The sequence below is a fragment of the Thermobia domestica genome, chromosome 2 (assembly GCF_964235325.1).
Source record: "Thermobia domestica chromosome 2, izTheDome1.hap1.1, whole genome shotgun sequence".
Classification (NCBI taxonomy): domain Eukaryota; kingdom Metazoa; phylum Arthropoda; class Insecta; order Zygentoma; family Lepismatidae; genus Thermobia; species Thermobia domestica.
This window is the reverse complement of record NC_137455.1, coordinates 308895551-308922618: the sequence shown is the minus strand read 5'-3', so window position 1 is coordinate 308922618 and position 27068 is coordinate 308895551. Positions and strand designations below refer to the sequence as shown.

At 35.8% G+C, this 27068-nt stretch overlaps 1 protein-coding gene across 1 annotated transcript in view; it reads right to left on the bottom strand.

The window, feature by feature from the left end:
* The window catches only part of LOC145678608 (pescadillo homolog), a 50046-nt gene that overhangs the window by 20189 nt on the left and 2789 nt on the right, over positions 1-27068 (bottom strand). The window contains exons 2-5 of the mRNA XM_081748955.1: positions 19657-19890; positions 12600-12709; positions 4077-4338; positions 1431-1563 (exon numbers count right to left, since the gene is read on the bottom strand). Of these exons, the coding sequence (XP_081605081.1) occupies positions 1431-1563; positions 4077-4338; positions 12600-12709; positions 19657-19890 (739 nt within the window). The remainder of the gene's footprint in view (positions 1-1430; positions 1564-4076; positions 4339-12599; positions 12710-19656; positions 19891-27068) is intronic.

Below are 27068 nucleotides of genomic sequence, written 5' to 3'. Positions count from 1 at the left end.
GTATCTTACCTAATTTCTCTGTAACCTTTTGTTGAAATTCGCCTGGAGAACTTATAAAAGTTGTTTTCTTAACAAGTTAACGTAACTCGTAGGCTCTTATTTGTTCACTCTCTTAATTGCTTTAACAATTGTCAGAAAATGTATATGAATGAAATCAACATCTTAATAGTGTAATTTTCTAATGCTAGAAAAAATATTCCAGAGGTATCCCAAAAAATGCTTTCTATATGGAAGTCCAATACATACGAAACTATCGATACAGGACGTTAAGAATATAAAAATGATCCATAACTTCAAATATACGCAAAAATATGCGAATATCCTAAGAATATCTTTAGAATACGCATTTGCACATGCGCATATGTATTCTTCAAAAATCCGGGCCGTACTGCTTATGTTGAAGAGAGCTTATAGTGTACTGCGAGATGATCCTGACTTAGTTGTTTATGTAACGATTTAGCAGAACAGACAGATCCTTCGCAAATGAAGGAGACCTGCGGAACGCACCCACGGACTTCTTTGCATCCACGATAGCCGAGTTTTATGACAAGGGTAATGTGCAGCTGCAGGAATGTTGGCGAAAGGTGTTGGATGCTGACGGAGATTACTTTAAAACCTAAAGGTACGTACCGTTCACTGTATTGCTCTTTGTTTATCACTGCTCTAGAACGGAAAGAACTTTTTCCTTTTATTTTCTGATTACCTTGTACATGATGCTTTGCTACACAAACCATTATCAGTTCCAAACATCTGTTAACTCATGTGAAGGAACATTCCTCTGGTCGATTGATGAATTAGAAGGATATGTCTCAATATGCATAATGTTTCTATTGTTCACCGCAACGCTTTTCAAACTCTCACAATTTCTTCCTTCTCATTTTGTCGTATCACTTATTCTTGTCTACACACTAATGAGCAAAAGTATAATTGCTGTTACTTTTTCCTTACGGTGCTTTCCATTATCATACTTGTTTGTAATACACAAAAATATTTACTATTTCACTGTATAAAGAAATAATAATAATAATAATAATAATAATGTTTTCCTAAGGTGCCGAGAGTGTCATACAAAACTTACAAATGGCGATGCAAATTTGTTTTGCATTTTGCTACCCAAAAGTCATAAACTAAATAATAAACCAAAACCTTTATATATATATATATATATATATATATATATATATATATATTAAACTTGGGATTTTCATACTGTGCTCTTTAATTATCACCCTCATAAACATACCTTACCCGGGGTTCGCAGTGAAAATTGTAACAAATAAAGCCCTACTAATCCAAAAATGAAAAAAAAAAAAAAACTTCCTTTACTTAAGTACCAACAAAAGATTTTTGTCTGCAATCAACTACAATTTGATGATTCTGACTATTTAATGTACATAAGAAAGAATTTTCTGTTTGTGAAAAATACTTACCTAAATAGCCAGACAACTTTGGAGGGTAGATCAAATTAACGGAATGATAAAGGCGATAATTAACAAATCCAAGCAAATATATGTAGAACTCAATAAAAGTTGCCATTATTTGAAAATCAACTTCGCCAGGTGACTGTAAAAGAGAGAATAATTTCCTCGTAAGTAGGAGTATGAATAAAAGAACAAAAATTCACAAACTTCCTTTAAATTACAATACGCACACTTATTTTCATAGCTTATGCCATTCTATGAGTGTTCAATATTCGAAAAGAACTACAATAAAAAAGCCAATGATATTCCTAATTACGGTGAGCTAAAAATACAATTGAAGACCCGAATTTGGAAAGCTCGTGTTTGTGCATCAATATTTACTACACTATCTTATTTTCGATATTATTTAAAGGATTTATCGATGTCACTTCTTTAGTTGGAGATAATCTGTTTTATACATCTATTCAGCAATCCTTGTAACTTTCTTCGGGAGTAGAACATTACGAAAGGTTCTTCCAAAGGTACGAGAGGGCCAACAAAAGATCTTAACACTACAATAATATTAAAGGTAAAAATGGAACAAACTTACTGAAACAATCGATATGGGATGACAGGAACACCCTATCTCTGATTCCTTTAAACTTATTTTTTCTCTTCCTTATTACTTTCTACTTGAAAAAGAAAACATACTTGATTTATTTGAAAAAAAAAATATTTATTTATTTAGGCCTATTTATTTCTTTTTCATCCTATGGTTCTGTCTTAAGAAACCCATTGCTAAAGAAACGAAAAATGAATGGTGAAACAATTACATCCATATATACAAGAGCGATATTCCAACTCTACGATTGATAGCTTAATATTTTTGTTTGTTTGACCATGCCATCCGGTAAGGCACGTATTGAACCTGTATCGTATACTTAGAAAGTACAATTTAAATTGCTTAAACTTTAAAACAGCCATCGGTAGCAAACCGATCTCAATGCAGAATGGTATACACCATAAGTACTCAATAAAACAGTAGCGTCTGAAATTCTCGTATTACATGAAAAAGATTGATGTGATTTATTTTCGTGATTTTTCGAGATATTTGAGAGAATTTCAGCAAGGGTTCTAACAGATGATAAAACCAAGGGCAGAACGTTTGATCAGTAAATAATCTGAAATATTCAAGATTAAAGTATCAAATTCTTATAGTGCTAATAATTACTTAGAAGACAAATAATAGATGAAGACATCCATGAAAACTGGCAAGAACGTGGAAAAATACATACACATTTGGTAAATTACGTTGCAAGTTAGAACTTGTTAACCTAAACTTTAAAAAAAAAAAAAAAAATAAATAAATAAAATAAGCAATGAACATTTGATTCTCAGTGCAAAATACAAATCTCGTCACAATATCAAACGAATTGTTCAACTGTTTAAGGTTAGATTTATTACAAATTTATTTTAAGAAAAATATAGACCTTCAACATTTTACAAAAAAATGTTTTTAGTTTATGATTTAGTTTCTTTGGAAAGTAATATCAATATTTACGAAAAAAATAGAACGATCAAAATTAGAGAAAAAAGACAAACTTTAAAATTCAAATGTTAGAGATTTGAGGTGCTAAAATTACAAGACATTATGGGTATGGTTCAAATAAAGAAAACATGTGGTTCAGCAATTGATAAGGATCAGATCAATACGCAGGGGAAAGAGCTTAATCCACCAGAGGTAGCGCAATCCAACATCAATGAGAATTTAACTCAAGCTGATCATATACCCAACAATTTATCACAAGGAGTGTTTGTGGGGGTTGCTGCCTTAATAACTGTAATGGAACTGTCCCATTGCGCAACAAGGGAATCCCAGTTTTATAATCACAATAGAACACAACTACTTAAATGGTATTGTAAGTACGGATATGACTGTAAATGTACGTACAACATTTAATAAAACTCAATTTTTCCCAATAAAACCACTGAGTTTATTTTTAAAAAAAAAAAGAAATTTGGGTTTTTTACAGCTTTATCTATATCACATATACCATATACGTAACGGAATTTTTAATATATAACTAAAGCGATTATCTAGTCTGAGTTCCTTAATGGAGTCAGTCCATTACGTCTTAATGGATAACGGTGGCTACCTATATCCCATACTTATAAGTTTCGCGTGATCCTCTTTATTGTCTTCACCAGAGTTTATTTCTTTGTTACCTGCTGAAAAACATACACGTTCTGAACGGTAAATAATATCTTTGTTATAGCCTGACATAGTTAACCTTACAGAGTTAAGCATAAGGACGATGCTATCAACACCTGGGTGAACGTACCATATGGTGAATATGACCAAGAACTTAAGTTTTGTGAAATTAATAAAAAAAATACTAAAAAAATAGTTTAAATAGTAACTGGGAATTTGCTGTAAGTTTTACACAAATTTTAAAATATAAAAATTTCTTATTAATTGCAATGTCTACTGTTAATCTATTAAATCTGACACTCTCTCAAAATTAAATCTACAATCACTAACTAGGATTATTCTACTATTTATCCTGAAGTTAATTTGCAATAGTAATTACTCTGTTTCATTTGACCTTTACTGTAAAAACAGTATGTTTACAGAAATACTTTTTAAACAAGAAAGAAAAACAGAAAATGAAATACCGAATAGGAAAACTGATGAGGTACTATCCATGTAACGGTCTGTCCCTTGATTTCCGCTTGGTAATAGTATCCTTTGATGGATACGAACACTTTCCTTAGCGCTCTGGCCTGTATAACGTAATGTAAAAATTCAATTGTGAGGCGTCTACACAAGTTGATCTGATTCCGACGAACATTTTTCATGGACGGAAATTGACTGAATAGAAAGCACAACGTAAGACAATCATCTAAATCACGGATTGCGTCGATGAATGTTGGGTACCTGTAACAGAAAGAACCATGAAGCGAACTTATTTCTATATAAATAAGAAAAATAAAACATAATAAAAATGAAGGAATACTAACTTTCACTATTTTTTCCTAAAGATACACACACTCAAACAAAAACCTATCAAGAAAAACATTACACGCAAACTTGATGAATATATACAGAATTATATGATGAGTCTTTATGGTGTTTAAAAGCAAGCTAATACGGTACATATAAAAGAAAATTTGTGTGACCTTTTCGAAGTTCATAATATCGCAAACTAAGGGAAGCATGCTTTAAATATATACCTAGAAAAACTTATAAAAAATTATTTTTAAGTGTCATTATAGCAAACAGTGTAAACAAATTATTTCTAAGTGTCAGAAATTTATAAGTATAAAAGAAGATTGGCGGTTAGTTTCAAGACTAGAAGCGATATTCAAGAATTCGTTACAAAGGACAGCCATATTTCTTAAACGTAGTATTTGGAGGATGTTCAAAACTTTTTTTTTCTTTTTTTTGAGTGGTAGTTTTACAGTCAATACATAAATTACAGTTTTCAGGTATCTTATGTTTTTCACAATTTTATAAGGGAACAACTTCAACAATGTACGTAAATCAGATTGACAACCATAGCAGATGTTGAGAAAGGATCCAACCCAGTCCAATATTGTGCTTATGGATTAGAAAGAAATTTGTCACGAAATACAGAGGTAGTTACAATTTACTGTCAACACAGTACACACTTCCCCCCCTTCCCCCTCGGAGATCTGCTGCCCTGCGGCGCGTAGCACGGATGAAATATCTGGAACCCTGGGGGTCTCGGTGGAGTTCCTTCAACTACGAAAACAGGTCATAGTCGCAGGAGATCACGTATGACAAGTAGTGCGGATATTCCAAGACTCCCAAGGCCACTAGGCCAACAATAAGGTCACAGGACAATGAGTGTTTAAGTTTCTCTTTCACGAGAAACCACTTCTCCGGATAAAGACGGTCTAAGCCCTAACTGTTCAGATGATCAACTTCAAGGAGACCTTGCACTAACTTCACTGCTCCTCCGTAGCAGATGGACGACTACTACGAGTCCAATCTACTGGTTTCTTTCGGCCTGAAAGAAACGCCTTGACCAATTGTACAGCCTTCCGACAAGGTTTTGCATCGTTGATACACCCTTCCTGCAACCCTCCATAACCCTGATGTGCAGTTTGGCTACTGACCGCTTCCATCTGTATCCAAATACGCATATTTAAGTTTCATACACATGCTTTAGGGCACCCAACGAACAGTGGCTACTTCAACCACGCATAGAACCACAACAATTTCCTTTTTCCGATTGTTTTTGGTACTGCTCACTTCGACAATAGTTCGAACTACCGTTTTCCAGATCTCACGCACAATCATGTGCATACTTGCCTCCTGACAGTGTTGCCAATAATTTATTGGCAACTCACATATATTTATGAGGAGAAATTTAATGTTAATACTCCGTTACAAACCATTTATCATTACGTATAACAAAGAATAAAGGTAAAACATTTACATAACACTTATGTCCACGCTCACTAACGACAGATATTATGAATAGTCATCTGTAGTATTTCACAGCCTAATCAGGATGCTTCTTTTGGCACCAAATGCCTGTGAACTCTATATTTTTATTTACATTTTGTATTTGTTGAAAATCCTTAGAAGTGTTTATCTTCTGTCACACTAACCAGCAAAAAAAAGACTTGAGAAAAATCAACGTAAAGAATTATATAGAACAAAATCTTAAATTTATACGTTTCTTTCACAAGCTTCATAGAAGAAATACATTTCTAAAGATTTTCAATTTTGGTTTGACTTGATCTGAGTTTAGCGATTTCTTCAGCAAAGAGGCTATATGAGACGTGGGCTCACAACTTGACGTAAGATATGAACCATATAAGCTTCCACCGGAAATCGAACCCGGGTCTCTCGCGCCGAAGACATGTACACTAACTATATAGTCACGATTTTCAACGAATACAAAATGTAAGGAAAATGACAATGTCAAATTCGTAATCATTTATTGCCATAAGAAGGAGTCCGACTAAGTATTGTATTATTGCAGCTAATCCGACTAAGTATTGTATTATTGCAGCTAATTATTCATAATACTTATCTTTAGGGAACACAGAGGTGAATGTTACTCAACTTCTCACTAGCAGCGCTCCTTCGTGGCTAGCAGTTAGCGTACACGCCTTTGGCGTGGGAGTCCCGGATTCGATTCCCGGCGGGAGCTCGTGTGGTTCGGATTCCACGTTAATCATTAGGTCCCGTCTCAAGGGACTTTAAACTCAAAATCAACTCAACTCAACTGCAAAGTAGCAGACTAAATGTAATACGGGAAGTAGATTGAAGCTGGACACATGATTAGCATGAAAAATACCGGACAGTTGAACACTGCATCTTAAAAACATTTGCAAAAGGAAAGGAAAAAAGGGAGGTACATTCAATATATCAAAACGATGAGAGGATGATATAAAGTTGGATCTCAGAGAAATGGGTAATTCTAACTGCACTTTTATTTAAAGACAAAATTTAAACGGAATTGACAGAAATATAACTATTAAAAAGGTAAGTGAAGGACTTACTTTACTGATTGCGTCTGTAAGAGCTTTACTGTAAACTTCGTTCGTTATCCTCTTACACGGTTTCAGAGACTCAAAAGGCTCGGTTCCTTTCCCAGAAAAAACACAAAACGGCACCAAAATAACGACAACGGACAACCCTTCCCCTGCCAAAACCCATCAATCAATGCTTGTACGACGTTGCCTTGTCTTTCCAAAATGTCAAGAAAGGGATCTCATGGTCAGTGACTTTTTTTAAAAATTTTTTTCATACATTTTTCTTTTATTTCCCGCAACTCAGATATACTACACATATTTGCTACGAAGCTAAAGCAATGTAGCACAAGCATAAGCGTCTCCCCTGAACACTGATTGAATACTATAGCAATAAAATAATAAGCGCTATATAAATAGTAACCATTGACTGTGGCAAAAACGGAAATGTACTCTAATAGACGCACTCTCAAATTTTCATAAACGCTGTAGTCTATTGTGCAATACCAATCAAATACTATTACCAATATAACAGTAAATGCGTCTAATATAGTGCTGTCCACGAGACGAGACAAGAAATAAAGTTTGCTTGGCTCACCTCGTAAATTTTGTAAGTCACATCTCGTCTCGCGTCTCACTTTTTTCTTTAGTTTCGATTATCGAAAAAGATGTTCTCGTCTCGTTTCGTTTTGTAAATTCACATACAAAATTTATGACCTGATTTTTTAGAATTCCAAACTGTGCTATGCATTCAGTGTCGGAAGTTTTACAGAACGGGTTTGTCCATCCGTTCGTCTGTCGTAAGGTATCAGAGCAGAAAAATAGGAGGTATCGAGATGCGGATTTTGCAATCGATTCTGCGTGCCCCAAATAGGTTCTGTCTTCTTTATTAACCCTCTATTCAAACCAGAAGTAATTGAAATTAATTATTTCGGGTTTCAATATTCATCGCAATAAAACAAAAATGGTACTAGATAGTGACAAACATTTTTCTGCAATCGATTTATAGTTTCAGGTGTATATATATATATATATATATATATATATATATATATATTATCACAATCTGCAATACTATCGAAACTGGAAGTGATAGAATTTACAATTCTGGTTTCAGTATTGAGTTTCAAAGAGCAAGAACTATAAAAGATTGAGAAGCACCGTTTTCTGCAATCGATTCAGTGTCCCAAAAATAAACACTCCCTTGGGGAATGTTCTATACCCTCCCTTAACCCTCTATTCAAACCAGAAATGGTTCATATTAACGATATTTGGCTTCAACATTTATCACCATAGAACATGAATTCAGGAACAGGTTTCTTCTTTGATTACAACCAGTAGTTGTAGATGTAGCCGACTACTTCGAAGTTTGAGTATTGCATTCAGATGGTTTGGAAGTCTTCCGTAGTTTCACACTGTGAAACGAAATTCATTTGCCTTAATTTTATCTAGAAGTTATCATAATCCTTCAAAGTAACGAGAGGTTCATAAAGGGAATCCAAACATAACATTCAAACCATATTTCTCATTGCAGTATATGATATAATGACTTACGTATCTTTAAAAAAATTAATAACTTATCTTCGTTGTGTTTGTACAACTTTTATCAATTTATGATTTTTATGCTATGATTCATGTATCAATAAAACAAAGTTTGAGAACTAAGACTGGAATAAACTAGAGTTTCCTGCCAGAATCGTGAAATTTATCGTTTCGTCTCGATTCTAGTCTCGAAAATGAGACGAGAATTGTCATTTTTCTCACCTTATCTCTAATTTAAAAAAGATATTTCTCATCTCGTAGACAACACTAATTTAATACTATTCATTCTAACAAATTACGCTTAATTACCTCTGTAGGAGCGACGCAGAATTAAAGCAACACTGTTAAAAACTCTATGGTCTAGTAAATATAATATATATATATATATATATATATATATATATATATATATATATATATATATATATATATATTTTAAAAAGCTTTGGCTGAAATATAAATTAAAAATGAATATCTTGCGTGAATTCATGTTATTGTATTTTTGTCATAATTATAGATATTTATTTCCTGGTTTGCACAATTGCAATTGCTTGTTTCTTAAAGTCATTATGGATTCAGTAGTTAATAAAAAGTCATAGGCAATCATTTAAAACCTACTTAGACAATCTGTTGGAGAAACGTAATACTTAAATAATACCTAATAATTATCTAAATACCTAATAATTAATACCTAATACCTAATAATTAATAATACCTCTAATACCTAATAAATAATACCTATAATCGCCCATCCATAAATAAGCCTCCTTACTGAGTTTGGTGATATCCTCCACCACCCGCGGTGTGTCGGCATCGGACAGCAACTATATACGAGGACAGCGAACGTACTTTACGGATTCGACTACTTACTCTAAGGTCTTGTTCATAGATTAAATGTAGAGTGAATAACAGACTCTTCACTGGGCCATCGTGTCTATTTTATACTTACGAGATAAGATAAGAACCAGTTCTCAGCAGTTTCTAAACTAATTAAATTATACTTCAATGCTCTGAACATTAAAAAGTATTATTAAGTTATTCATGCAGTATATCAATTTATTTTGTTTCAAGAATTCACTGAGAAAATAGAGTACAACCACAACAAACAAAAAAGCAAATAATATTGATCTGACTAACTGGTGTGGGGAAAGAGGATTAATGAACAGTCAGTAATGGGCCTATTTGTTCCCACCCCAAGATGTTAGCCTGCCTTATTAAAATGAAACAATATACACTTTGAAAATATAAGTTAAACAACAGAAACTAAAGTTTATTTAAATAACAGAAATAGAAATAATAAAAATAAATTACACGACGAAGACAGCCCACGTTAGAAAACATGTTAAGATACACTATTTCATGGAAACAAATTCTTAACACCGATTTCTGTGTACTTGCAGTATTCGGCATAAAAAGAAAATGTTACGAAGTGAGCTTGTTAGGATTAGGATTAGGAATTAAATTTCTGGACTCTCGGCATCTATGGCCATGTTAGTCCGTAAAGTATGTGGGATGACGTCCCTCGGCGATCACATATCAGGGAATAAAGGAGGAACAAAAAAGCGGTCCGGGACCATTATGTTCCGAGCCATCCCAGCATTACCTTGATGTGAACGAGGTAAATCCAGGGAAACTTCATCCAAAACGGCTGGCCTGAAAAAGCTTTTCCACTTTTCCGACCAACTCTCCCTACCGGGAATCGAACCCGAGACGGCTCGTGCCAAAGGCGGAAATGGGCTTGTTTTAACGTTATCTCAAATATTTAAACTCTGAGAAACTTAAAAAGAGATTACCCAACATAAAACTTGCCAACATTGGTAAGATAATATAAGTTACCTTAGTGTGTTGCAAAATTTTGACTGTACTATAGCACGGCCAACAAGAGATGGTCTCTGACGTTTATTACCACATGCGGTGGGACATTGCAGCCCCTACTTTGATACCAGTGTTACCAACCACGATCACTCTGTCTTATACCATTAATTAAATTGCCACTACAGTTGCACCGAAAAAAACCTTGACACGCGAGTAGTGGCAATGTCACTACGAGCTGTCAGAGACGTTCTCTTACTGGACGTACTATAACAGTTTAACTGGTCGCATAAACAGTGACACCATACACATTTGTATCAACTACCAAATTAATTAACAAAATTCCTAAATATTCAAAAATTCCTTGTGTTATGAAAAAGATAACTAATATACGCAGTAGACATTAAGGTAGCATATTATTTGCGTAAGCAACACAACGAACAAACTACATTTACTCACACACAAGTTAAGCAATCATAGGAAACACATACAATGAATTAACACAGAAAACGACACCCACGAGTAATAACCTTATCTATCTGTTATCACTTAAAGAAGTTCCTGATCTTTCTTTGGTTTTGATTGTTTTCACACTGTCATAAAAATCATCAATTTCATTTATAGCATGAAATGCGTCATTAATAACATCTGGCTGACCTTCAATAAATAAATCATCTTAAATTCTCAACCATTTCGGAATCTTCAGATGAGTCTGGGACACGCTCTTTCTTTATTTCATCGAATATATCGTCTCTCTCTACTTTACCAGCATTAGATGGATTGTATTTTTGTGCCACTCTTCTCTACGGCTGCCTCTAGATAACTGAAAACCACTAGAAACTCGTTGTACTGTACTACGAATTTTCCAAACATTTTTTACTATTGAGTTCAATGCAATTTTCAAGGAGTATAAACGTTTATTTGAATTAACCAAAATTTCGAATTATCAAAGTCTGAATTAACGAGTGTCCGCTCACTTAATCGGCTGACAAAATGATAGAAAGACAAAAGCCCATCTAAGCTGGCTCATTTTGCAATCTAGGTTCACCCGGTCTCAAGCTCACTATACTTCATGACGCCTGTACATAGGCTTGCTACTCTCAATGAGGCTTGCACCTTCGCTAAGAGCTCGGATTCGCTATCCTCATTGCAGTTAGCACTTCGCTCTTAACTGCACTCACCAACCTTATTGAGGATGGAGCTCTGGCTCTATATCTAGTTACAGACTTCTTGTTTGATTAAGTCCGAAAGTAGGGCTCGCGAGTTTGGACACCTCTGCCAGGTAGCATGATCGAGTGAGCAATCTAAGGAATTAGACTGGCGATTGCAAGGTATCTCTGTCGTGGATTCGAATCCTGCTAAGGACACGGTTATGACAACTTGGCCTTACACCACTGATTTCGTTCTGGTCACTTTTTTAGACTAAACGACAACAGTTGGGACACAAAACTCAATAATACAAATACATAGAACTAAACTGAAGTACTCATAAAAATTCATACTAAATTTTCCAAACACAAGAGTCGTGGCACGGTCCATACGTTCTCAATTACAGAAAACTGTCCTCAAAACAAAGTGTGTTGCTAGTCAGCAACAAAGTTACCAACTGGCCAGTATTTTTGTTAGGCTCAACTGTATAGAGAATATATCAAGTGACCCGATTTCATAAGGCTGTATCTTTTATGCGAATGAAGATACAATCTTGCGGCAAATTTTAAAATACACATCAAAACTCAAATTATCCCTTGGCGCCAGTTGCAAGTTACTGGTTCACGTAGTTGTCGGTAGGAGTCTCGCTGGTTGTTCTGCAGACCATAGTCAAATTCATCACATACTTGTGCGAGTATGTCTAATGTTACTGCTGCTATTCCTGTTGCTATCCGGTGTCGCAGTTTGTCTACAGTTGTTGGGAGAGGAAGCACATATACAGAGTACTTCACAAACCCCACAAAAATCACAATGGATAATGTATAAACAAGCGAACTAGGTAGCGCTCTGCGTCACGAAGACTCCTACCAACAACCGTGTAAAACACTAACTTACAAATAGCGACAAGGGAAAAATTTGTGTTTTGATGTGTATTTTAAAATTTCCTGCCAGTTGCTATCTTCATTTTCGTAAAAGATATAGCCTTACAGAACTCCCTTAAATGCAATTATTTTGCATCCATTTTAAGGATTATAATCGGCTACCGGTAATTTATTTTTCAGAGCTGGCAACCCTAGTCAGCAACTGGACTCTACAGTAGAAAGCCAGAGACCAGAGTTCGATTCTTGGTCCAGCTGTACATTTTTCACTCCTTTAAATTTTGTAGTTATAAGCAGTTTAACTTACCGTTCTTTTACAATGTGATCCAATGTGAGCATTGGATAATTTTCCCTCAAGCGCTCCAAAGCTTCGAAATCTCTTAGAGACTTCGCTGTTCTTATTTTCCTTCCGAATACCTGTATGTGCGAAAACAAGACATAATCGGATAATACACATTCCATTACCACATATTACATATTAATACACATTTAATTACCAGCTATGAAGTTATTTCTGCAATCAATAACTAAATCTTTAATAAGGAATTCATCTTTTAAAATAATCGAACAGTTGAATGAAAAACCCGTGAGTATCTACTTTTGGTCAATACTGAGAAAACAGTGATTTTGAACAGTTCAAACTATTTAGAGCAATAGATTAACAGCAGCTGTGAAAATACTGACAGATGCAAATATTTGCACAACAAAATATTTAAACAGAGCTCAATTTTAAAGTACGGTTCTTTCAGTTTCATGTTTGGACTATACCTTACCGTTTTGACTCTTCAGTTACTGCTACAGATGCTACTAGAACAGGGTTTATACAAAAATATTGAACTCAATTTCCCTGAATTTTCCAGGTTTTCCAAGTATTAATTTTGCAATTTCCAGGTCCAATTTCTGTCTAGTGGAAGAAATTAACAGTAAGAGAGCATATAAGTTTTAATAATAATATATTTAAAAATGGCCACCCTTCTTCCCAATGAACTACTGCAATTAAATATTGAGTCACAAGAAAATAATTAAAATAAATGAGGTTGAGAAACCTACTAAGGAAATTAACAAGTAAATACTTTTGTTTCACACTTGAATACATTCAAAATATACAAAAATATTGTACTCAATTTCCCTGATATTTCCACGTTCTTTTTATTAGAAATAGTCGATTTCCCTGAATTATCCAAGATTTTTTCTCCAAAATAAATTTCCAGGTTTTCCAGAACCCTGTAGAAGACTAAACACTGCAAAAATCAGCCCCCACCATTAAAATTCAACCTCTAAGATATTACTTTTTTTTTTTTTTTTTTTAATGCAGATTGAAATGTTATGGTTTCAAGTGAATTTTTGGTTTTGATAGACGTCTGCCTTCTTCAGTAGGTTGGAATTAGTTACTGAAAATCTGAGGTCAGAAAAATAAATGAATAATATACTGCACTTATTTACATGTTACTAACATGTTACAAGTTGAAGGTAGTATTTGTGTTAAAAGTTAACGTCTCTTTTTAGCATCTGGACTATACGAGCCATGGAGCTATAGTTTAAGGTGGAATTGAAACCACTGTATATGCGTTCAAATTTCAAGCGATTTCTACCAGAGTCGAACCCGGAACCTCGTGCAACAAAGGCGTGCACGCTAGCCACTAGACTTGCAGGGAACGTTAGGAACAGTTGAAGCGTGAAAGGCCTCGATAAAGATTGGGACTCCATAATTAGTGATTAAACTGAAGATTTCAACAAAGTTTTATATTAAAGTTTTAAACCGACCAGTACATAAAAATTCTTTCCTAATCAATCTTATTTCCATTCACTTTCACATTCATTTTTACATAAGCGGGTGGCACATCACTTGTTTCTTTTAAGGTCGTTTTATTGCTGACAGTATAACCTGGCAACAGAGGCAAATGAAGGTAGTTTTTACATCAATCTGTAGCTACAAACTGCAATTTTAGAAATAACAGAAATCAACCCTGTTTTTTAAAGCAAGTTTATGGTTGGTTAGTAGATTTAGAGTTTAGCGCCCTGCAGCACAGGAGTTATATGAAACATGGACTTATAGCATAACGAGGGATGCGAACTACATGAGCTTCTACTAAAAATTGATGCAGGTTATCCCGCACCGAACGCTAACCATACAACCACGAGAAAAATCAGCAAGTTTATCGTGTCTCCTATGAACAAGAAATAAACAGTTAACAACATCAATACATTCTTTTACATAAATAATTCTTTCAAATACAAAACCTAATACTGCCAATATGCATGTAACAGGAAGCCGCACTCGACATGAAGAAGTTTGAAAACCAGTAGGTTTTTTAAAAAAGATTATTGATCTCATCCTTCAACTGTCCGTATGCTGTGAATACATACAAAATATCATATATTAAAGGGGGTTACAAGTCCGGGACTCGTTACTAGACAGCGTCTGAAACCAAGTATCCATGTGACTTTTTGAAAGCAAATTCGAAGCATTCGAAATTTTCATGTCAAATTCTCATTAGATTGAGACAATTTGTTTACGAGTTGCAGTCGAGTGTCTACTTGCGTTTCTGTTAAAACAATGGACCAGAAAGAATATCATACTTTGATTAAACATTACTTTCTCTCGAACCCTCACCCAAGAATGGTTTGAACAGCATTACGGCACATCTGCTCTGCCAAAAACAACTATTTGTTGATGGTTTAATGAATTTAAATGTGGCTGTACAAGCAAAAATTATGCTGCATGTTCTGAACGTCCAATTGCGACACCAACTCCAGAAAACACTAAAAAATCCACCGTGTAGTTTCGGATGACCGTAAAGTGAAAGTGAGGGAGATAGCTGACAACGTAAAGAAACGAACAGAATAAGGAATATTTTACACTAGCAGCGTTCACCCCGCTTCGCTGCGGTCACCCCGGAACGCAATAAACTTTGTTACTTAGATAATTTTTACTTTTTCGCTTTCAAGTGATATGATAAAAACCATAGAAGATTGCAGTAAATCTTAACATTATATCGCCTGTCATTTATGTTAACCCGCCCCGCTTCGCTGCGGTCATCCCGGTGCTGGCATATTGTAAAAGTGTCTGTAAAAATAAGCAAATCAATTAAAAAATTTTAAACAGAAGATTCAAGCTATTTTCCGCTGTATATCGCCTGTCATTTATGTTAACCCGCCGAGTGACACGGTCATGCGGGTTGCATATAAATACGTTTATTTTTACCTATGATGAACTAATAACAAAGGATTTGTACGTTATGGACACTTGAATGGTCAATTATCTCAAGACACTGGTAATTAAAAATTAAAGTGATATGATAAAAACCATCTAGGGTCCAAATCCTAATAACCCCCCAAAAATGAAAGAAATTGGTTCAGCCGTATTAGCGTGATGAGCGGACAAATTTTTGTACGTTCTCTTTTATATATATAGATGAACATTTGCTAGCATACGCGCCTTTTGTGCGGGACATATTAGTTCGATTCCTGGTGGGAGCTCATGTGGTTCGCATCCTGCGTTAAGTTGTAGCTTCTCGTCTCACATAGCTTCGGTGCTGAACGAGATGGAAAACTCTAAATCAGTGGCTCCCAATCTGGGATGGCCCTCTGGGGAGGCGTAAGTTACCGAAGCTACAACTTACTTTTCAGAAATAGTAGTCCCAGTACTTTTCAGAAATATATTGTGAAATTATGGATACAGCAAAACGTAATGACCACTTATAATTTAGCTTTAGCTACATTCACACGCGCTACATGTATGACATTTTATCGATCATGAGTAGGAGAAGAGAATGGCGTGAGCTGCCCGGATTGTAGTTTAGCATCCACTTCAGCAGCTACCTATGAGACGTGGATCTACAATTTAAGATGGGATCCTAATCACATGAGCTCCCACCGGGAAATCAAATTCGGTCTCCTGCGTCAAAGGCATGTTCTCTAACCATATAGCCATAGGGAGCTCGAGGGACACGAAGTACACCAGGTAAACAAGACTGGGAACCAGTGCTCTAAATCAACCAACAAACTAAGAACATTTGCTTCGAAAAATGCTTCGTGTGAGATGGGTGCCGTGTTTTCTGACAATTGACCAAACAGGAACTTGCCGATGTTTCAGAACGTGGTTTGAAGCTATTTCAGTATAACCTAAGTGAACTTTCGCCCCAATTCGTAATAGATAAGGTATGGAACCATCACTACATACCTGAGTCCAATAGACATCCTGCAGAGTGGCTAGAACCGAACGAAAGCCGCTCAATGCGACTATAAAGACGCAACAATCGGTTGAAAAGATCTTGCCCAGTACTTTTTAGGATGCACGTGGCATGATATTCAGTATCTTGAGAATGGAAAAAGAGTTACACGAGAATATTATACAGCATTATTGAACCGTTTGAACGTGAAGTCAAGAAAAAAAGGGCTGCATCTGATAAAGGAAAAAGTATTCCACCGGTTTACATATTCATGGAAGTGATGGCAAAATAGAATAATGGAGTATAAATAGCTTCACAACCACCGTATTCTCCGGATCTGACCCCAGTGAATATTATTTGTTTCCTAGCATGAAGAAGTAGCTCCAGGTGAAGATACCTGTGTCACACAGGATCTGTAGAGTAAGTGTATCGCTCTTGAACGAAACTACGTTGAACAATAAAATCAATTTTAAATAACAAACTTTCGTTTTTCTTTCTCCATTGCTAGTCCCAGGATCTTTCGCCCGGGAAATGTGAAAAGTTAAGTCCAACCTACCGAGGAAAACAGGCGTCACTCTAATGTGGGTGTGCTGGAAAAGAAAGTGCTAGTCAAGAATATTCGAGTGGCTTCTTCATTTTCTTCTCTCACTATACTCCGTTGCTGACCAATTGGAACTTTGGAAGTTGTGCATTTTTAGAGCTTTCAATGAATATACCTTCTACTGTACTCTGATTTTCACATGCCACACTAGGATTTCATTTTTATTTCAAACGTTGATTAAAATAGTAATTGTGTTTGTTACTTATTTACATATGAAAATTCCAGATAGAAACTTTATACTGGAAACATTAAAAATGGAATACAGCGAAGAAATTGCAGAAGCAGCTCGGGCAGGGTCTGTTTAAGAATACTGAATTGATTAAGTAATTAGAGTCGTTTGGAACTAATGGATAATTTTCTTGTTTGAGGGTTGAATTAATCAGGCAATGTATCTCTTGTATTCCTCCACACTGTTCTCAATCTGTTTCCCAATGTTCAGGCAGTTGTTGATGCCTTTACGAAAAACAAAAAAGCTGTGGCTTGAATGTAAAGAAATCAATGAAATCTTGCATCTGCTCATCTTTTTTTAAGAAGTGTCACGGAGTGCATTCGACAGGGACCGAAAAAGATGACAATTTGTGGGAGCAACATCTGGGGAATACGCCGAATGAGGAAGAACCTCCTATTGAAGCTGCTGAATGGCAAATGGTTGTCATGTCACATGTGGTCTAGCGTTGTACTTGTGGATGACATACATATTGTTTATTCGTTTTTTCCCCTTCTTTCTTGAAATGCTGTATGAACGCATTAGATTTGATTACAACACAAACCAGCAGTGATGGTACGATTACAGTGTAGGATTTCTCTGTAGGTAAACCTTGCCATGTTCCACTAGACACAAAACACTGTCTTCTTAGGATGCAAATCTTGCTTGATATGTGGTGCTACCTTTCTGTTTCGGCTGACCCATTCCCTCCTCTGCTTAAATTTCACGTACAGGCTCCATCTCTCATTTCTGGTAACAATGCGTGAGAAAAGGGAGTTGATGTTGGCGAGACGATTTATGATGGCGGATAAGCAAAGAACCACATATGACAACATGCTGGTTTTTGTTGTTTGCATACTGAGTGACTGAAGCATACACAAACCCTGTTTCTGAATCTTCTCCGTAGTAGAAGGTGTAGCGCAGAAGTAACCTGTCCACTACCCATCTCAGTGGCCAATTTCCAGGTTCTTTGACGTGGGTCACGGTAGATCAAGTCATTTAAATTATCGTAATCAAAATAAAATGCCCAACCAGAACATAGAGCATTACTCAAGTCACAATTTCCACTTTGGAACCTGTCAAACTATTTTCGGATGGTCCTTTCACTGTAAAGATTTGTCTGGATGCCTCTGCGACACTAGAATCTTCGTTGAACTTGTATAGAAGAACATGTCCGAGATGACTTCTTTTCTTCAACTTGATACTCCATATTTCAGACCTTGAGAAAAAATTTTGAGTAGCCGCAGCAAAACCATAAATAGTGCTACACATTACAAATAATATAGCTACAATTTTGTATATTTTACAGCACTGCCATTAACACTAACATCTAAAAAATTAATCTTAAAAATGAACGGCATGAATTTGAATCAGCCCAAAACAAAACTAAAGAAACTTAATTAAAACTTGTACGAAAGGTCAGCTACGAGATTCGAACTTAAAACTTTCCAAGTGCAAACCAAGAATAAAACAGTATCTACGCCTGTTCGGTAAGTTAATAAAACGCCATAAAAGTCTAATCTGTTCAGAATAACAACCTCTAACCTCTTATGAGAGCCTCAAAAATCCCAACCACATGATCAATTTCCTTGTATGATTTTGGTAACCAACCCTGTTGCAATCGAGTGCTGTTACCAAGAACGCATAATAGAGAAGATCAAGGCATAAGATCAAGAATTCGCGGTTTCCGGCTTATTATAACACGTTGCCATATGCAATCACAACTTAAAGAGATCATAATTACTAAGAAAATATCATCACTTGTGAATAATTATGTACAAATCGAATTACATTAGGACAAAGCACCCAACATTAAATTTGGATTATGGCAACCTCTACTAGAATTGGGATTTACTTATCAACAACTTTATTCACAAATACGGACTTCAATGACTTTAAAATGTATGGGTATCGCAGATTCTACGATTCTGTAACAGAAGGTACAAATTAAAGCAATTTGTCTATGGGTTAAAGAACAAGAAAACAATCCATGTGAAATATTTTAAACAACAAATAGCGTATGTAAATAACTTAGATCAAGATGGATTTTATTTATGTATAATTGATACTCCAACGTTTGAGCTACTGAGTCTTGTTAAAACAAGTAATAGTTGATTTTAATACTTTCTTTGAGAAAGCATTACGTTAAATAATATTAAAATCTTTGTGAAGTCCAAGCTCTTTATTTAGTGTATAGTAGTCGAAAGAAACAGGAATATTATCGAAATCATTCCTGGAAATTAGTAATCCGATTAGGATTCTAGTTGTTCTTAACAAAATAAAATGTGCCTTAATCTTCGTTAAAGTCTTATCTATTTACTTCTTTCACCTAGGTTTATATAGAATTCTGGTAGTAAAAATCAAGATCTTCAATAAAGGAACTTACCCTGCAATCTCTGACTGTCCACATCAAAGGTTCATGCATCAAAAATTGGATATCCTTTATATGATACAAAGTTTTGATCCCAGGAACACCCTTCTGTGCTCTTTTTCTGTTTCTTGGTTCTCTCGGATAGATTCCCTTTAATATACAAAGTCTTCGAAAAGCATGTAACTCCAGTTGAAGCTTCTTCATTGCAGCTTTCCTCGTAATGTATCGAGCTCCTTCTCCGGACTCATACTAAAAAATAAAATAAATAAATAAATAAAAAATAAAAAACATACTATAATGTTTAATATTATCAGTCTCCAAATACTTCATATCCTCCACCTAACGTTACTGATATTGTTCAAATAGGCACACAAATAGCTAGGTATAAACATCAATCTATATTTTGAAATAATAAATTTCTTTCATATGTATATATATATACATCAAATTCCATGTACATACCTAAATTGTCTATTATTTGTCCGTGTATTTCTTCTAATTAATTATTACTCAACCCGGGCGAGCACCCATGAACTTCCTAATTCTTTGCATGATTTACAATTCTTTACAATTTGTGTTATCTGTAAAAGGTGCGCACTCACGTAATGTCAACCAGGTCCGTATCCCTTCAAATCTTTCGACTTTGAACCCCCCCCCCCCCTTCCCATTCTCCCAACAAAAATTTATGGTGCGTGTCTGGCGTCAATTTCCGAAGAAGAAAAATAGAACATCTAATATTTGAAGAAATAAATAGAATATTTTATTTTATTTTCAATTTAGAGTCCCTTTCAGCAGCGAGGCTATATGAGACTTACAGCTTAACTTGGGATCCGAACCACATGAGCTCCCACTAGGAACTGAACCCGGGTCTCTCGCGCGGGTGACACGCACGCTAACTATATAGACACGAAGGAGCTCTGGAATATGACTAATATCTAAATCATTTAAATATATAAACATTCTGAGTAAGTAGAGATAGAATACTTAGTATTCACCAAGTTAAAATCATTAATTTTTTTACTATTTTACATTGTTTACGTTTTTTTACTCTCGCCACTATGATCATAACAGAGATGGTAAAACATTGTTATTTTCCTTAATACCATGTAAATACATTGTTATAATTATAATTAATCGTTAAAGTACATAGGAGGTTTGAAGTGAACTTGAAGTTGTCAATACTGGAATATGTGAGGAAATAATAAGGACGTGAGTGAAATTATTAGAACCAGGCTCATTTCACGTCAAATCACCCAGACCATGTCACACACCACCAACTCAGATCTTGATGAAACTTCGTGTACTTGTTAACACTACTAAGGTATGAAGACCTGTAAAATTTTTCTTCCGAAATCCTAATAGTTTGTGAGGAATACGAGACCAAAATTACAGAATTTCAAGCGCCCCGGTGGGAAGGTTCTAGAACACAGGTCCCCCCATATAGGTCAATAGCTAGGTTGGTTCTTTTCTATACCAAAGTCTAATACTAAATTCACATAATATTGCCCAGCAAGCATTAGCGAGTGAAGGCAGGTTAGGGCCCCGCAGGATACGTTATTTTCTGTCTTTATTACAGCTAAGCGGGAGGGGGATCCGTGTTCTAGAACCTTGCTCATCCCGGTCATTCTTGAGGCCGTCTAATTATTTCGTACAGCTCAATACAAAAATATATATCTAAGTATCTACGCAATGTATCAATTGGAAATTTCTATCCGAAGTTTATGTAAGTCTGTAGAGCTAATTTTAAAAAACACCATCAAGATTGCTGTACATTAAGAGTGGAAAATGCACCCTTGCACTTTAAAATAGTTTGTGTGTGTGTGTGTGTGTGTAAATTTCTAATTTTACGTAATGCGCATTATCGCTGTGAGACGGATCAATTACCTTGCCGCTCTTTGTTTTAAAATTGAACCTTAAGGTATGTTCTAAGAGACTAGAAAATAAAATTATTATTATTTTCAATGCTTCGGTTTGTAATTCTAGTTTATCCTTCAAGGCCAACGCGCCAGCTTTTCGTGTCGTGTGTAAAGTGTTATTGTCATTGATGCAAGCAAGGTATTGGCACACTCAGGCAAAACTAGTTTTACCCTTATTTTTATTTTATTTTATTCAGAGTAAGAGATATGTATGTGCATCAAGGTCAGGGTTGGCTACCAAAAAATGAAAAATGTTTGTAGAAGTGTAAGTGTTCGTAAAATCTTGATGAACGTACATTTTTGGGCATATTATTCGTATTATATTCAGACCTAAATTCCCCATTCATTATTCAAAGAGATTACGCTACGAAAGCCACTTTTGAAAATAAGTTCATGAATGTTTCTTTTGTGATTTTTTTATAGTTTGTTGTTATTGTTATGCAATTGCAATCAAAGAAAAATTCTAAATATCGTTTCGTTTTAATGATGTTTACTATTGATAAAATACATCGAAATATCGTACTTTTATTTGAAGGGGGGGGGGGTCATATAAACCCCACGAGAGGCATTTACTGAAATCAGAAGTATCTTTGGTATCTATGTATAAATGAGTCAGAGCCAAAGTGGACTCAAATAATTCGTATCTTTATTCACTTTTCTTACTGATATGCAAATTAAGTCCTTATATTTCTTTAGCTTGGACTGATAAAAGTCATTGTGAACTAACTTGGACTTAATTACTTCTTCTGTACTCTGCAGTATTTTGAAGTTGTCCATATGTAATTCTGTATAATAGCGTCACTTGTTCAACTGTTTATCTTTTTGTCCTTCTCAAATGACTCTTGACAATTAGACAATTATATTAAAAGTATGCAAAGATCAGTACAATGTATCAGGAGTCCTTCGTGAGTGAGTCAGCAGACGTATCGCATTTGTGGCCAATTAGTCCCGGTTTCGAGTTCAAATGGAGGACAATGTGTTTCGGATGTTAAGTCGAGAAACGGTTTGGACTCCGCTTTAAGCTTATATGAGCCCTTCCAGCATAACCCTGTTGTTGGATAATAACACCAAGATGAAACAAACTATGTGATATAAATACACAGAGCAAATTATTTAAACAAAAAAAAAAAGTTTCTTTTTCGTTTTTTCAATAAAAACCATGATTTTTGCCAACCCTGATAAAGGTATAGTTCACGAGGCAGCAAAACATATATGGTGTATACTATCTTTCAGGAGTGCCATACCAGGATTTAAATTAAATTTCTTTCTTAGTGCGACAGACGACAGATAACCGAATATTTTATTTCATTCTTTCTTAAATTCTAAATTCAGATATTTCGTGTGCTTATTCAGATATTTCGTTGCACCTTTTTCTTTCTTTATATATATATAGCGGGGCTTTTATATCATCTAATTTCGGTGATCATCAGTTTTGTTTCAACTGGAAGGTCAGTTTGCTGTTTGCAACCTTCTCCATAGATGGTTACAGATAGACTGCAGGCCTTGATGTTGAACGTTCAACTCTCAGTTGCGATGGAAGATTCCTGGAAAGTTCCTTGGGCTAAATTTGAGTTATATTTTTCCGGAGACATGTGGATTACTGATTGTTTGATACACATCTGCTCTAGCCCCGTGGAATGTTGGCAACCAATCAGTGGTATAATTGAGCAACTCATGGTCTTAAGGAAAATGAAAATTATAAACCCAGCAGGGAATCATAAATAAGGCAAGGTTTATTACAAATACAAATTTATTTTTATTTTCAAGTTTATATATTTTATTTATAAATTTAAAAGTAAAAATTTTATCAATTTCGATCGATAACAACATATTACTGTCAAATTAAACGTAAGTACCCTAAGAAAGACAGACACGATATCGTCCACCACAAACTTACTTGGCCGGGGATCGAACAAAGGACTATATGCATGAAGTAAGCGCTCTACCACTGAGCCACTATACTCGGGAATAAACTATTTATAGCTACTAGAAATACTTGAAGATGAAAGAAATGCATGGTCCCACGTTCTCGCCTATAACGCGAGCAGTCCTGAATTCGATTCCCGGTGGGGATACTCAGTCGAAAAGGAGTAAAGATTTTTCACGCCAGCCATCCAGAGTTTTCCTCATTCTCACTAGGGAAATTCAGGGATGTACACTCATGTCCAAAATTATTGTCGCATGTTTATAAATATGTTGTTGTAGGAATATAATTTGTTAACGAATTCGCCCAGTATTTCTTATAATGTTAGTATGTGTATTATCGGCAAAAACATGTATGTGGCAAATTTAATGTCAAAAGAGCAGTAAATAAGAACAATAAAACGAAAATAAAATTTTCTTGTCCATTTAGCAACATTTTGTTTTACTCATTCTAATTTTCGTATTTATAATTCTTTTCCTATGAAATTTACCTCAAATATACATTTCCCGATTATACACATAATATCAGTATCAAAAGTACCTTGCAAAATCATGATCATATTATATTCTTACAAGAACACAGATCTAGATATGCGACAATCATTTTGGACATGAGTGTACCTAACATAATGGTCCCAGGCCGATTCCTTACTTCCTCCCGAATTCCCACGCTAGTGTTATTGACGATAGATGTCATGCCTCACACGTAATCTTATCTTCTTTCTACTCCTCAGATTCAGATATTAAAATATTATAACACGAAATTAAATACAAAGCAATACAGCAGAATTTTAGGTTTACAAATGTAGAGTTACTAGTGTAAAATCATTACAAGTGCTTTACAACGAACAAAATAAGTGATTGCATATGAAAGGTGACTATAAAAGATAGTACTATTTTCCACTGGCGGTGTATTTCTGCACAGTGTACAGAAATTTCATTTTCTGTGTTACTAGTACGGTAAGTCTTTGCTATGGGAATTTCATCGTTCATTTGATTCTTTGATTCAGTGATTTGGTTGTTGATGTGCACCGTCTTTAGAGTGTGATTTCTCTGGTACGTGGTACTTTCGTTCTTCTTGTATGGAATGTTGTATGTGACGTCATGTGATTGTGTTTTTGTAGGAGTGGTGTGTCAGTGCTGTTTGTTCTGTTTTGCTGTAGGTTGTGCTGTACTCTCTTCCCTGCTGTTTACGGTTTGCGCGGGCGGTTTAATGGCAAACGGTGTTGATAGTTTATATGAGAATGAAGAAATCGCTAATTTAAATTTGTGTAGGCTAGGAGCTTTGGTGGTTAATAGTAAAAAAGCTACTGCTTTTGTATGCCAGTTGGAATTTTAAAGTTAGATAAAGATTGTGAAAGGAGATGTAAGTTAGGTACTGTAGTTCGAGGTGATCGTCTGAAAATTTCTTGTATGTTACAACCGAAAATGTCACGCATATTTAAAACAAGTTTCTGTTCGAAATGGTTCTTTTATCAGTCACTCGAAGTTGCAAGTTCGTGAAATTCTGTTAATATCATATATGTTCGTTGCTGGTGTTACTAACTACTCAAATATTATTCATGAGTGTTCGTTTCAAGAGAAAATAAGTTCGAGAACTGTTTCCGATTGGCTGAATTACTGTAGAGAGGTATGCTTTGAGCCTGTTGTCTGTCCCTGTTATTTGGTGCACTCGAGTTGACATTAGGAGCTAGTGGTCTACTATGCCACGCTTAATTGCATGCATGGGGAGCATGCCCGCGACCGTTTGGTCTATTTAATGGACGGGTACCGCTAAATGTGTCGCACCCCACCCGTAGTTCAATATACGCTATTGATCCTCGTGCACGCAGTGCACCGTCAGAATTTGTCCCCTAATTCTGACTCGCCGAAGCGATGTAACCCCCATTCTCTGAGAGAGTGGGATATGCCCACTGCGCGGCCAGACCGAAGTCCTGAGTGCCTACCAGTTAACCTACTGGTGGAAGCGGTCCTGCTAGCGAGTCAGGCCCTATCATACTCTGCAGGCATGGTGCCCGAGCGTTTTAAGGCGAGCTCACCTCCCGCATATGTTCACCGTTACCCAGGTTCCTGGGATTAGTTCCCATATGCTACCGAATCCCACGGTATGACCACAACCCGGCAGAGTCCAACCCAATCCGGGAACCACAGGCAATGCCTGAGGGGGCTTGTGTCCCGGCTCTGCCTATCTCTATCGTTCAACTGGCAACCGCCGTGTGTAGAGGTACCACACACACGTCGAGATGCAGTACATCTCATCCCGGATCCAATGGTACGTGTAAGTTTGGAGCCGGCCCATTTCCTGTAGGGTTACCTCCCTTCCGCGGAATCAGTACCGTTGCCCAGGTATCTGGGATTGGACCTTTCCCGTTTCCGTTTGGTCCTCCTGGCAGGCAGGAGTCCGACTCTCCCCTTGGACTGAGAAAATATAATGTTGGAAGGCGAAAGAAAAAAGGGTGGATTGTAGGTGGAATTTGCCTAGGGACCGGAGATATTTTTCTGAGTGAATGTCCGAATAATGAGAGGTCGGCAGAAAATATAGTCGAAGTCATTACTAGACATGTTAATGTTAATTCTACAATTATGACTGATTGCTGGAAGAGGTATTCATCATTAAGTAGTGATGGATGGTATCACTTGACTGTGAACCATTCTTCAAACTTCGTTGCCCCAGTAAGTGGTGCCTACACGCAAAATACAGAAAATCTTTGGTGTCATTTGAAAAGAAATGTAAGTTGTACTCATGGTTCTGAGTCAATGATGTTGCAATTTGCATATTATCTTGGTGTCGAAAATTTTGTAAGGACGCGAGAATTGGTGAAAAATATTTAGTTTTTATGAAGCATGCCGGTGAATGGTACACTTCAGTTTAGTCTCAGGTATGTTTTTTTCTTTTATATATATATATATATATATACATTTGTTTAAGTCTTGATATGTAGGTAGTGCTTTGGAGGGAGCGTTACGGGGCTTGCCCCTCCTCTTTTAGTACAATTTACTTCAATATATAATTTTTAGTTTACAGGGGGTTAGGGGAACTTGTCCCCCTTGTCGTACAATGTATTAGATATATAATTTTTGCTTTGCCCTCGCTTGTAGAATGATTTAACACGATTTCTGTTTTATATTTCGTGCATTTTTTTTTTAAGTGGGCTATTGGTGGAAGGTTCTAGAGCGCAGCTCTACCACATTGATTATGAAGTAAGTTGTTTCCTTTCTCTATGAAATTGCATACAGAAAGTAACCAATCTGGTTCATAATCAGTGTTCTAGAACCTTTCTCGAGTTGATTCTTTACGAACTGGTTCTTCGGAACAGTTGGGAAACTGTTCCATGGAATTACTTTCTAAGAAATCGATTCATTGAATAAGTCAATTGAATGAAATGCCTATTGTACTACTAGTGGAGAGATACTAGTATGCAACTGTGAAAAGTTCTACTGAAACTCGTATTATTGCCAAAAAACACTTACTATCACCACTATTCTTTATGCGTATACACCTTTTTCATTCGGATGCTTCCACGTGGAACCACCGGCTTCGCCATCCTCTCACTCCGTTTGATTACCATTCGTGCATTTTAGAGGCCA